Consider the following 14,298-nt stretch of genomic DNA (forward strand, 5'->3'; position numbering starts at 1 on the left):
ATGTGGAAGTGTCTAGGGGGTTGTGTTTTATGTTGGGTGTGTGATGGGAAGGATGGATGGATGGATGGACATATGGTTGAATGGCTGGATTGGTTGCTTTGTGGTGGGATGGACTTTTGGAGGAGCGTGTGTGTGGTCATCACCTTTACTATCTTTTCTCCAATGCAGCCAGTGAAGACCGCTTGCCTTCTGTCAAGCTCCAACAGGGGAAGCCCAGAACTGAGTCCCCGGCATCTGAGGCACTAAGGAAAACATGTGTGAAAAGAAATATGACTGAATGGATGGATGAATGGATGGATGGATGGATGGTTGCCAGAATGAATTGTCCAGAATATGGAGGTGTAGATGAATGAGTGGGTTGGTAGTTGATGGATGGCTATTTGGCTGTAAGCAGCCACTAAAATCCCTTCTCCATAGGCGCTGCAGAAGAGCCAGAGGAACTGCCCTTGCCCACAGAGGAACCGCAGCAGGAGAAACCCCAAACTGAGGCCCCCACATCTGAGGCCACTCCAGCAAAGGCGGTGCTGGAAGACCTGAGGGTCTCGAGTGTCAACCCCAGCTCTGTGCAGCTGCACTGGACTGTCCCCAAGGGCTCCTTTGACTCCTTCATGCTGCAGTACCGGGATGCCCAGGGCCAGCCCCAGGCCCTACCCATCGATGGCGAGTCCCACTCAGTGACGGTGCCAGGGCTGTCCCCTTCCCAGCGGTACCGCTTCCACCTCTATGGGCTGCGGGGCAGGAAGAAGATTGACCATGTGTCCACTGAGGTTGTTACAGGTAAGTGGGAAGTTCATGGGGAGGAATGCTGGGTGGATGTATGGGTGAAGAAGAATGGATACATGGGGAGATGGGGGGATAAAAGGATGGAGGGTTGGTTAAGTGGAGAAAGGCTTGGAATGGTGGAGCAGTGGAGCAATAGAGGAATGGATGGAATGATGGATGGATGGATGGATGGATTGATGGATGGATGGATGGTGTCAGTGGTGTGTTGGATGTTTGAAGAGACAGAGGCATTCCTATGCCCATCACCCTCCCCTCTGCATCGCAGCTGCAGAAGAGCCAGTGTACCTGCCTCTGTTCTAAGAGAAGCACTGACCTGGCGACGCCCCATTTGGTGTTTCCCTACCTAAGACACCTCTTGTCCGAGAGGTTCTAGGAGTTCTAAGATTTTCCAGTATCATCCTCCAGCTCTGTGGAGCTGTTGTGGAGTTTCCATGAGGACCTGTTTGACTCCTTTATGCTGTAATCCTGGGATGCCCAGGGCCAGCCCCAGACCCTGCTGGTCACTGGCGAGTCCCACTCAGTTACAGTGCTGGGGCTATCCCTCTCTCATCTGTACCACTTCCACCTGTACGGGCTGCATGGAGGCAAAACTATTGACCATGTCTCCACTGATGTCATAAGAGGTGACAGGAAATCTTAGAGGGGAGACCAGTTGGAGAGATGTTTGTAAAGGTGGAGAGATTGACGTGGAGATGGATGGAGAGATTGATGATGGATGCATTTGTGTAGTGTTGGGTGGAATCATGAGGAGAAGGATGGACAGGTGAACACGAGGATCACTGGGTGCCTGAAGAACTGGACGGTGATGGGATGAATGGAGGGTTGGGTGGATGGATGAATGGTAACTGAACACACTGATGAATAGGCAGGCGGGTAGCTGAAGAAGTCTGCATGGATGGACTGTGAGATTCCACTCTAAACACTGGGTTTGAGACAGATTGATGATGGATGCCTGGATGGATACATGGATGATGGGCGTTGTTGGTCAACAGGCAGGGAGGAAGTATCAGTCATTAAGTGGATGTTTTTTGGGACTTGTGATTGCTTGATGATGGATGGTGATGTGGAGGGGAAGGAGCAATGGGTGGAATTGGGCAGGGAAACTAGAGACAGCTTGGAGATGAAGAGATGGCTGGGACCATGGGAGGGTGGTGTGATGAAGAGATTGATGTTGTTTGGATGGATGGATGGATGACGGTGGATATTAGATGAATCAAGATGATGGTTCATGTTGATAATGACAATGATGAAGATGGTGGATGATGGCAGATGCTAGTCAGTGAGTCCATGTGAATAGGCAGGCGGGTAGCTGAAGAAGTCTGCATGGATGGACTGTGAGATTCCACTCTAAACACTGGGTTTGAGACAGATTGATGATGGATGCCTGGATGGATACATGGATGATGGGCGTTGTTGGTCAACAGGCAGGGAGGAAGTATCAGTCATTAAGTGGATGTTTTTTGGGACTTGTGATTGCTTGATGATGGATGGTGATGTGGAGGGGAAGGAGCAATGGGTGGAATTGGGCAGGGAAACTAGAGACAGCTTGGAGATGAAGAGATGGCTGGGACCATGGGAGGGTGGTGTGATGAAGAGATTGATGTTGTTTGGATGGATGGATGGATGACGGTGGATATTAGATGAATCAAGATGATGGTTCATGTTGATAATGACAATGATGAAGATGGTGGATGATGGCAGATGCTAGTCAGTGAGTCCATGAAAGAGTCAGTGATTGATTGAATGGGGCTGGGGTAAATGGGTGCTCAGTGATGGGTGAGGAGAGAATGGTGAGAAGGGAATGGGAGGAAATGGTGCATGATGGATAATGGATAGTTGGGTGGATAATGGATGGACGTATGGATGGACATACTCATGCCCACACCCATCATTGTCCTCTCTCTGTTGTTTCTGCAGGCACCCCAGAGGATCTTCCCCCACCCTCAAAGGACCCCACAGATGAGGCATCCACAACTGAGGCCCCTACAGCTCAGGACCACAAACCTGAGCATTCCCAAACTGAGGCCCCCTCAGCACAGGCAGCACTGGGAGAGCTGAAGGTGTCCAGTATCACACCTGACTCTGTGGAGCTGCAGTGGAGTGTACCAGAGGGCTCCTTTGACTCCTTCATGCTGCAGTACCGGGATGCCCAGGGCCAGCCCCAGGCCCTGCCCATCGATGGCGGGTCCCGCTCAGTGACGGTGCCAGGGCTGTCCCTGTCCCACCGGTACCGCTTCCACCTCTACGGGCTGTACAGAGGGAAAAGGATTGACCACGTTTCCATCGACGTCAGCACAGGTGAGAGGGAAAGTCAGAGGAAAGATGGGATGAAAGATAGATGGAGGGATCGAGAGGTAGAGACATCAAGGGATGGATAAATCAAGTGTTTCCATTCCCATCCCATCCCCATCCCACATGAAGCACTTTTCTAGTCTGTCATCATCCAGTCAACCATCAACCCTTCCACTGACCTATTGAACAACACCCGCCATCATCCATCATTATCATCGTCATCCATCATCATGATTCATCATCATCATCATCAACTATCAACTATGCATGACCACCAGTAATATCCATTATCACCATCATCATCATCATCATCATCATCATCATCATCATCATCATCATCATCATCATCATCATCATCATCATCATGATTTGCTATCCATGAAGGACAACTGAATGGTTTTACAGATTCCAGTGTGGATGTTGGGTGGGTTCCTGTCCAAATTGAAGGAAGTAGGTGAATGGGTTGATGGGTGGTTGGGAAGGTGGGATGGATGGATGGATGGATGGATGGATGGATGGATGGATGGATGGATGGATGGATGGATGGATGGATGGATGGATGGATGGATGGATGGATGGATGGATGGATGGATGGATGGATGGATGGATGGATGGATGGATGGATGGATGCATGGATGGTGTCAGTGGTGTGTTGGATGTTTGAAGAGACAGAGGCATTCCTATGCCCATCACCCTCCCCTCTGCATCGCAGCTGCAGAAGAGCCAGTGTACCTGCCTCTGTTCTAAGAGAAGCACTGACCTGGCGACGCCCCATTTGGTGCTTCCCTACCTAAGACACCTCTTGTCCGAGAGGTTCTAGGAGTTCTAAGATTTTCCAGTATCATCCTCCAGCTCTGTGGAGCTGTTGTGGAGTTTCCATGAGGACCTGTTTGACTCCTTTATGCTGTAATCCTGGGATGCCCAGGGCCAGCCCCAGACCCTGCTGGTCACTGGCGAGTCCCACTCAGTTACAGTGCTGGGGCTATCCCTCTCTCATCTGTACCACTTCCACCTGTACGGGCTGCATGGAGGCAAAACTATTGACCATGTCTCCACTGATGTCATAAGAGGTGACAGGAAATCTTAGAGGGGAGACCAGTTGGAGAGATGTTTGTAAAGGTGGAGAGATTGACGTGGAGATGGATGGAGAGATTGATGATGGATGCATTTGTGTAGTGTTGGGTGGAATCATGAGGAGAAGGATGGACAGGTGAACACGAGGATCACTGGGTGCCTGAAGAACTGGACGGTGATGGGATGAATGGAGGGTTGGGTGGATGGATGATAACTGAACACACTGATGAATAGGCAGGCGGGTAGCTGAAGAAGTCTGCATGGATGGACTGTGAGATTCCACTCTAAACACTGGGTTTGAGACAGATTGATGATGGATGCCTGGATGGATACATGGATGATGGGCGTTGTTGGTCAACAGGCAGGGAGGAAGTATCAGTCATTAAGTGGATGTTTTTTGGGACTTGTGATTGCTTGATGATGGATGGTGATGTGGAGGGGAAGGAGCAATGGGTGGAATTGGGCAGGGAAACTAGAGACAGCTTGGAGATGAAGAGATGGCTGGGACCATGGGAGGGTGGTGTGATGAAGAGATTGATGTTGTTTGGATGGATGGATGGATGACGGTGGATATTAGATGAATCAAGATGATGGTTCATGTTGATAATGACAATGATGAAGATGGTGGATGATGGCAGATGCTAGTCAGTGAGTCCATGAAAGAGTCAGTGATTGATTGAATGGGGCTGGGGTAAATGGGTGCTCAGTGATGGGTGAGGAGAGAATGGTGAGAAGGGAATGGGAGGAAATGGTGCATGATGGATAATGGATAGTTGGGTGGATAATGGATGGACGTATGGATGGACATACTCATGCCCACACCCATCATTGTCCTCTCTCTGTTGTTTCTGCAGGCACCCCAGAGGATCTTCCCCCACCCTCAAAGGACCCCACAGATGAGGCATCCACAACTGAGGCCCCTACAGCTCAGGACCACAAACCTGAGCATTCCCAAACTGAGGCCCCCTCAGCACAGGCAGCACTGGGAGAGCTGAAGGTGTCCAGTATCACACCTGACTCTGTGGAGCTGCAGTGGAGTGTACCAGAGGGCTCCTTTGACTCCTTCATGCTGCAGTACCGGGATGCCCAGGGCCAGCCCCAGGCCCTGCCCATCGATGGCGGGTCCCGCTCAGTGACGGTGCCAGGGCTGTCCCTGTCCCACCGGTACCGCTTCCACCTCTACGGGCTGTACAGAGGGAAAAGGATTGACCACGTTTCCATCGACGTCAGCACAGGTGAGAGGGAAAGTCAGAGGAAAGATGGGATGAAAGATAGATGGAGGGATCGAGAGGTAGAGACATCAAGGGATGGATAAATCAAGTGTTTCCATTCCCATCCCATCCCCATCCCACATGAAGCACTTTTCTAGTCTGTCATCATCCAGTCAACCATCAACCCTTCCACTGACCTATTGAACAACACCCGCCATCATCCATCATTATCATCGTCATCCATCATCATGATTCATCATCATCATCATCAACTATCAACTATGCATGACCACCAGTAATATCCATTATCACCATCATCATCATCATCATCATCATCATCATCATCATCATCATGATTTGCTATCCATGAAGGACAACTGAATGGTTTTACAGATTCCAGTGTGGATGTTGGGTGGGTTCCTGTCCAAATTGAAGGAAGTAGGTGAATGGGTTGATGGGTGGTTGGGAAGGTGGGATGGATGGATGGATGGATGGATGGATGGATGGATGGAGGGTTCCTGCTGTCCAGATATGTGTCTTGATGGACAGAAGATTGTCAATGGGAAGTGGGGGCTGGGAGGGGTGGAGGCAATCTGGGAATGTGGAGGAACAGAAACAGAGATGAATATAGTATTGGATGGGGGGTTGGGTTGGCTGTTGGGTGGGTGGTGGGATGGATGGATGGATGATGGATGGCAATGATTGACGTGGGCGGGGGGGATGGTTGGGTAGGTGATGGATGGACATATGGATGAACACATGGACAGCCACAGCCATCACTGTCCCCTCTGCACAGCAGCCACAGACAAGCAAGAGGAGCCACCCTTCCCCTCAGAGGAGCCCCAAACTGAAACCCCGCCATCTGAGGACAACCAACCTGAGCACCCCCAAACTGAGGTTCCCCCAGTGCGGGCAGTGCTGGGAGAGCTGAAGGTCTCCAGTGTCACGCCCAACTCTGTGCAGCTACAGTGGAGCATCCCTGAGGGCTCCTTTGACTCCTTCATGCTGCAGTACCGGGATGCCCAGGGCCAGCCCCAGGCCCTGCCCATCGATGGCGAGTCCCGCTCAGTGACTGTGCCAGGGCTGTCCCCTTCCCAGCGGTACCACTTCCACCTCTATGGGCTGCGGGGCAGGAAGAGGACGGACCATGTCTCCACCGACATTATCACAGGTGAGGGGGAAGGTCAGAAAGTGAAAGGGTTGGAGAGGTGGCTGTAAGGATGGAGAGATGGAGAGATGAAAGGATCCCATGCCAATCCCATCCCTACCTGCCATTCAGTACCTACTGACACCAGCATCATCCAATGAACCATTGACCCTTCCACTGGCCTATTAGCCAACACTCAGCATCACCCATCGTCATCATCATTATTTAATTGGATAGATCCATTATCTGTCTATCACCAATCACCGATCCCTCCATTCCTAGGTAGCTCCACTTTTCCCCAGTTTCCCAGAATGGTAGTGGAGAATGTGTGGGACTGTTAGCAAGGTAGAGGGATGGATGGATAGATGAATGATTATGTTGATGATGCTGATGATTGTAATGATAAATAGATGAAGATTATGGGTGATGGAAGATGGATAAACAATGGATGGTGCATGGAAAATGGAATGGATGGACAGTGGATGGATGGATGGATGGATGGATGGATGGATGGATGGATGGATGGATGGAAGTGATGGATGATGGATGGATGGGTGGTTGGGTGGATGATAGATGGACTTGTTGATGGACAAGCAGATGCCCAGGACCATCAGTATCCCCTCTCCATCACAGCTGCAGCAAAGACAGAGGAGCTGCCCCTGACCTCAGAGGAACCACCCCTGACCTCAGAGGAGCCCAAAACTGAGGCCATCTCATCTGATGCCCTGCCAGCACGGGCAGTGCTGGGGGAGCTGAAGGTCTCCAGTGTCACACCCAACTCTGTGCAGCTGCAGTGGAATGTCCCAGAGGGCTTCTTTGACTCCTTTGCACTGCAGTACCGGGATGCCCAGGGCCAGCCCCAGGCCCTGCCCATCGATGGTGGGTCCCGCTCAGTGACAGTGCCAGGGCTGTCCCCATCCCATCGGTACCGCTTCCACCTCTACGGGTTGCAAGATGGGAAAAGGATTGACCACGTGTCCACTGATGTCGTGACAGGTGAGGGGTGCTCAGGCCCCATCTGCACCCATGGTGCATTGAAGCTCTCACATGGTCCTTTAAGCTTCGGGAGTCTGCGAAGTGCTTCTGGGGCTTGAGATGGGGGTGGGAATGTGGAGTCCAGAGGGATGGAGTGTACAGGGATGTGTGGAGCCATGGATAGATGAGGGATGATGGGTGATGATGGATGATTGATGATGGGTTATGGATGATGGTGGGTTGTTGGTCAATGGGTAGGTGGAAAGATCAGTGACTGAACAGATGCTTCTGGGATCAGTGAGATACAACCAACCATCCATCCATCCATCCATCCATCCATCCATCCATCCATCCACCCATCCATTTATTTTTTCTACCCAAACATTCCTCTGTCCATCCATTCATCACTCTTTTTAGTGTTCAACCATCATCCACAGCAACCATCTCCTTCTGGTACATATTTGGATACCCCTTCCTTCCTTCCTTCCTTCCTCCCTTCCTCCCTTCCTTCCTTCCTCCCTTCCTCCCTTCCTTCCTTCCTCCCTTCCTCCCTTCCTTCCTTCCTCCCTTCCTCCCTTCCTTCCTTCCTCCCTTCCTTCCTTCCTTCCGCCACTTCCTTCCTCCACTTCCTTCAGCCACTTCCTTCCTTCCGCCATTTCCTTCCTTCCCTCCTTCCCTCAGCCACTTCCTTCCTTCCTTCCTTCCTTCCTTCCTTCCTTCCTTCCTTCCTTCCGCCACTTCCTTCCGCCACTTCCTTCCGCCACTTCCTTCCTCCACTTCCTTCCACCACTTCCTTCCACCACTTCCTTCCCCCATCCCTGTCTTCCTCATTCCCTCCATCCACACACCCTGTCCCCATCCCACTTTGATCCTCTCTCCATTCCAGCTCCATCCATACTTCCCCACATTTCCCTGCATGGTTACACCATTTGCACCTTTCTACCATCCCATTCCCACCTGCCATTGAGTAAACACTGACACTGGCACCATCAAATCAAACACTGACCCTTCTAATGACACAGAGACTGTCATCCTCCATCATCACCATCGATCATCCATCATCTGTCTAACATCCATCATCCATTTTTCCTCCCTCCCAAACTCCCCCCATCCTACACCCCAGCACTAGGGAATTGGAAACACCTCAGGGTTGAAGTGATGGCAGATTGGTAGATGATGAGGATGGAGGGGTGATGGATCAGTGGATGGGGGCTCCTGGCTCGTTTGGATGGATTGATGCTGAATCCACAGGTGGCAAGATGGGAGCATGTGTGGTTGAGCCTGTGGCTGGTTTGTGCCCAGGGTAAGGGCAGGCTGTTGGGGTGGGGAGCTGAGGGCAGTTAAGGGGGAGGGAGGAACAGACTTTAGGACTGACTGAAGAAAAAGGAATGGGTGAAGGATGGAAGAGTAATGGATGATGGATGGATAGATGGATGGATGGATGGATGATGATGATGACAGTTGTTGGGGCAGGCGGTTTCACACAGATCCAGTTAACAGCTTGATTATTGAATGATTCAATGGAGGAAGAAGCTAAAGAATCACTTGTAGGAAAAGCCACATTGAAAGCCACGTGGTTGGATTGAGGGACGGTGGATGATGGATACTGGAATGAATGGTCTAGGAGATGGAGGTGTAGATGGATGGATGGATGGATGGATGGATGGATGGATGGATGGATGGAGTGATGGTTCAATGAGCATCATTCCTTCTCTATCATACGCCTGTCATCATTCCTTCTCTATCACACGCCTGTCATCATTCCTTCTCTATCACAGATGCAGCAGTGCCAGAGCAGCTGCCCCTACCCTCACAGGAGCCCCAACCTGAAGACCTCAACCCTGAGCAGCCCCAAACTGAGCAGCACCAAACTGAGGCCAGCCAGGGACAGGTGGTGCTGGGGAAGTTGAGGGTCTCCAGTGTCACATCCAACTCTGTGCAGCTGCAGTGGAGCGTCCCTGAGGGCTCCTTTGACTCCTTCACACTGCAGTACCGGGATGCCCAGGGCCAGCCCCAGGCCCTGGCTGTTGATGGCGGATCCCGCTCTGTGACGGTGCCAGGGCTGTCCCCTTCCCGCCGGTACCGCTTCCACCTCTATGGGCTGAGGGACAGGAAGAGGATTGACCGAGTCTCCACCGATGTTTTCACAGGTGAGGCGGAAGGTCAGAAGGTGGAAGGACTGGGGAGATGGAAGTAGGGATGGAGAGATTAATGGAAAGATGGAGAAAAAGGTGGATTATGGATGGATGCCTGGAGGGTTGGATGGACTCATGAGTAGAAGGATGGACATGAACATCATTGGATGTCTGCAAAAATGGATAGTGAAAGGGTGGATGGAAGGCTGGGTACATGGGTGATGGATGACAGGGGTTGTTTGGCTGTTGGCAGGCGGGATTTAGTATCAATCATTAAGTGGATGTTTTTTGGGACTTGTGATTGCTTGATGATGGATGGTGATGTGGAGGGGAAGGAGCAATGGGTGGAATTGGGCAGGGAAACTAGAGAAAGTTTGGAGATGGAGAGATGGCTGGGACCAAGGGAGGGTGGTGTGATGAAGAGATTGATGTTGTTTGGATGGATGGATGGATGACGGTGGATATTAGATGAATCAAGATGATAGATTATGTTGATTATGACAACAATGAAGATGGTGGATGATGGCAGATGCTAGTCAGTGAGTCCATGGAAGAATCAGTGATAGATTGAATAGGGCTGGGGTAAATGGGTGCTCAGTGATGGGTGAGGAGGGAATGGTGAGAAGGGACTGGGAGGAAATGGTGCATGATGGATAGTTGGGTGGATGAGGGACGAATGGACATACCGATGCCTACACCCATCATTGTCCCCTTTCTGTTGTTGCTGTAGCTGACCCAGAGGATCTGTCCCTACCCTCAATTGACACCCCAACTCGGGGCCCCCCAGCTGAGGATCACGAAACTTCACATTCCCAAGCTGAGGCCCCTCCATCTGCGGCCCCCTCAGCACGGGCAGTGTTAGGAGAGCTGAAGGTCTCCAGTGTCACACCCAACTCTGTGGGACTGCAGTGGAGTGTACCAGAGGGCCAGTTTGACTCCTTCACACTGCAGTACCGGGATGCCCAGGGCCAGCCCCAGGCCCTGCCTATCGATGGCGGGTTGCACTCAGTGATGGTGCCGGGGCTGTCCCCTTCCCAGCGGTACCGCTTCCACCTCTACGGGTTGCGGGGTGGGAAGAAGACTGACCATGTCTCCACTGATGTCATCACAGCTGATGGGGAAGGTCAGAGGATTGAGGGCAGGTGGATGGATGGGTGGATATATGGATGGATGGATGGATGGATGGATGGATGGATGGATGGATCTTTGGATGCCCATGTCCATCATTATCCCCTCTCTACTGCAGCTGCAGCTGTGCCAGAGGAGCTGCCCCTGCCCTCAGAGGAGCCCCAAGATGAGCAACGCCAAATTAAGGCCCCATCTGCAACCACCCCAGCACGGGCAGTGCTGAAGGAACTGAGAGTCTCCAGTGTCACACCCGACTCTGTGCAGCTGCAGTGGAGAGTCCCTGAGGGCTCCTTTGACTCCTTCATGCTGCAGTACCGGGATGCCCAGGGCCAGCCCCAGGCCCTGCCCATCGATGGCGGGTTCCGCTCAGTGACAGTGCCAGGGCTGTCTCCATCCAGCCGGTACCGCTTCCACCTCTATGGGCTGCGGGGTGGGAAGAGGGTCTACCATACCTCCACTGAAGCTGTTACAGGTGAGGGGGCTGGTCAGAGGACCAGATGGATCACAGTATGAATGGATTGAGAGATCATAGCAATCTCATCTCTACCTGCCATCTATTACCCACAGACCCCAGCACAAGCCAATAAATCATCAACCCTTCTACCAACCTATTGACCAGCACCTGCCATGCTCCACCATCATTTTCATCATCCTCTTTATCTATCATCCATCATCATCACCATCATTATTATCATCTTCCATCATCATCATGATGATTGAAGAACTGAATGGTTGAATGGATTCTGGACTGGATTGTGAGTGGATTTCTTCCCAGGTTGATGGAAGAAGGTCAAGAGATGGATGAGTGGTTGGATGAAATTGGGAAGTATAGATGGATGGTGCATTCCTGGTGGGTGGTTGGATGTCCTGAAGGATGGAAGATTGTCCATGGGAAATGGGTGGTGGAAGAGATGAAAGCTTGAGTGGATGTAGAGAGAGCTGGAGAGATGATTGCAGGATTGGTTAGGGCATTGGGTTGGATGTTGGGTGAGATGGATGGATGGATGGATGGATGGATGGATGGATGGATGGATGGATAATGAATGATGGCTCATTTTGTGGATGATGAATGCACTTTTGGATAGACATGTGGATACCCATCATCATCTCCTCTTCATTGCAGCTGCAACAAACTTGGATGAGCTACCCGTGCCTTCAGAGGAGTTCCAACCTGAGGACCCCCAACCTAAAGATCCCCCAGTTGAGTCCCCATCAACTGACACCCCTTCGGCACGGGCAGTGCTGGAAGACCTGAGGGTCTCGAGTGTCACCCCCAGCTCTGTGCAGCTGCACTGGACTGTCCCCAAGGGCTCCTTTGACTCCTTCATGCTGCAGTACCGGGATGCCCAGGGCCAGCCCCAGGCACTGCCCATCGATGGCGGGTCCCGATCGGTGACAGTGCCAGGGCTGTCCCCTTCCCAGAGGTACCGCTTCCACCTCTATGGACTGAGGGGAGGGAAAAGGATTGACCGTGTCTCTACTGACATCGTCACAGGTGAGGGGGAAAGGTCAGAGGGGTGAGGGTGGGTGAATGGAGGGATGAAGGATGATAGATGGAGGGAGAGATGGAGGAACATGTTGGCGAAAGAAGGATATAGAGAAGTACAGGAGGGAGTGGATGGAGAATTGATCAATTGATGGATGGACGATGGATGGAGGGCTCCTGAATTGGTTGGTTGGTTGGTTGATCAGTGGATGGGTGGATGGATGGATGGATGGATGGATGGATGGATGGATGGATGGATGACTGGCTGAACCTATTGCTGGTTTGTGCCCTGGCTGAAGGAGTGCTTGAGTGGAGGGGGGAAGGGATAGATGGAGGAATGGATTCAAGGTCTGACTGAAGTTACAAAGATGGATGATGGATGGATGTTAGATTGGTGATGGATAATGGACAGATAAAGATGGATGATGCATGATGAGTGTTGGGGCAATTTATTGGTGGTTTGATGTATCAGGTCAGTAGCTGGATGATCCAATGGAGGAAAAGGTTAAAGAATCAGTTGATGTAAAAGGTGCATGAAATGAAACATGATTGGATGGATGGATGGATGGATGGATGGATGGATGGATGGATGGATGGATTCTCACACGCATCATCATCCTGTCTCCATTGCAGCCACAGCCAAGACAGAGGAGCTGCCCCTGCCCTCAGAGGAACCCCAACCTGAGGACCCCAAAGGAAAAGACCCCCCAGCTGAGGCCACTCCATCTGCGGCGCCCCTGGCACGGGCAGTGCTGGGAGAGCTGGAGGTCTCCAGTGTCACACCCAGCTCTGTGCAGTTGCAGTGGAATGTCCCTGAGGGCTCCTTTGACTCCTTCATGCTGCAGTACCGGGATGCTCAGGGCCAGCCCCAGGCACTGCCCATTGATGGCGGGTCCCGATCGGTGATGGTGCCAGGGCTGTCCCCTTCCCAACGGTACCGCTTCCACCTCTATGGGCTGAGGGGAGGGAAAAGGATTGACCATGTCTCCACTGAGGCCATCACTGGTAAGGGGCTGCAAGGACTCCCCCAGAGCCTCTCAGGGAATGGAGCTGGAGTGGAGACAGGGCTGGAAGTGGGGCCCAGGGGGAGCTCGAGGAACTGGGGAATGGGGCTGTACTGGGGGAGCCAGAGAAATGAGGGGGACTAGGGAGCTCGGGGGGCACTGAGGACTGGGGAATTTAGAGGGAAGTGGGAACTGGAGGCAGCCAGGGATTGGAGGGGACTGGAGATTAGGGGGAGTGCCACACCTGGAGGGACTCTGATCAGCTGGGGGCTGAGGAACTGGGAACAGCTAGGGGGACTGGCTAGAACTGGGGCCTGGGGCAATCAGGGGCCTAGGTGAAACTGTGTGGAACTGGGGAATGGGGTGAACTGGGGTGAACTGGGGCTGGGGTGTAGCTGAGGACTGGCAAAGATTGAGGAAATCTGGGCACTGGGAAGAATTTTGGGGGTACTGCATATCTGTGGGGATCTGTGAACTGGGAGGGACTGGGGACTTGGGGGAACTGGAGGAATATGGGGGATTAGTTATTGGGGTGGCTGAGGGCAATTTGAGAGTTGGGGGGGATTGGGACCAATTGGGACCAGTGGGGACCAGGGAGAACAGTGGGGAACTGAGACTACAGAGGGATTGGGAGCAGCTGGGACTGAGGGTACTTGGGAGAACTGGGGGAAACTGGGAGCTGGGGGGGACTGGAGACTAGAGTGGAGCTGGGGACTGGTGAGTACTGGGGGAAACTGGGCACTGGGAAGAACTCGGAGAACTGGGGGGATCTGGGAACTGGAAGTACTGAAGGAAACAGGTCTGGCAGGCATTGGGGGAAACTGGGGCCTGAGGGTGACTGGGGGAGGACTGGGAAAATTGAGGGGGAACTGGGTCATCTCCATTGGGTATGGTGTGTGGGCAGGACTGGGGGGCCTGTGGGAGTGTTTGATGTATCAGTGGATTGGGGGGTGGGGGAGGACTGGGAAAATTGAGGGGGAACTGGGTCATCTCCATTGGGTATGGTGTGTGGGCAGGACTGGGGGGCCTGTGGGAGTGTTTGATGTATCAGTGGATTGGGGGG

General features: G+C 52.4%; 1 protein-coding gene across 1 annotated transcript in view; it reads left to right on the forward strand.

The window, feature by feature from the left end:
- Positions 1–417: 417 nt before the first annotated feature.
- LOC121358349 (tenascin-X-like) overlaps positions 418–14,298 on the forward strand; it is a gene marked incomplete at its 5' end in the record, with an annotated part of 17,928 nt that continues 4,047 nt past the window's right edge. Inside the window, 11 exons of the mRNA XM_041476456.1 lie at positions 418–777; positions 2,701–3,081; positions 3,481–3,525; positions 4,923–5,384; positions 6,157–6,531; positions 7,141–7,503; positions 9,261–9,632; positions 10,348–10,740; positions 10,864–11,217; positions 11,869–12,240; positions 12,865–13,236. Of these exons, the coding sequence (XP_041332390.1) occupies positions 418–777; positions 2,701–3,081; positions 3,481–3,525; positions 4,923–5,384; positions 6,157–6,531; positions 7,141–7,503; positions 9,261–9,632; positions 10,348–10,740; positions 10,864–11,217; positions 11,869–12,240; positions 12,865–13,236 (3,849 nt within the window). The remainder of the gene's footprint in view (positions 778–2,700; positions 3,082–3,480; positions 3,526–4,922; positions 5,385–6,156; positions 6,532–7,140; positions 7,504–9,260; positions 9,633–10,347; positions 10,741–10,863; positions 11,218–11,868; positions 12,241–12,864; positions 13,237–14,298) is intronic.

This window comes from Pyrgilauda ruficollis, unplaced genomic scaffold, assembly GCF_017590135.1.
Source record: "Pyrgilauda ruficollis isolate IOZ18807 unplaced genomic scaffold, ASM1759013v1 scaffold386, whole genome shotgun sequence".
In the NCBI taxonomy this organism is placed as follows: domain Eukaryota; kingdom Metazoa; phylum Chordata; class Aves; order Passeriformes; family Passeridae; genus Pyrgilauda; species Pyrgilauda ruficollis.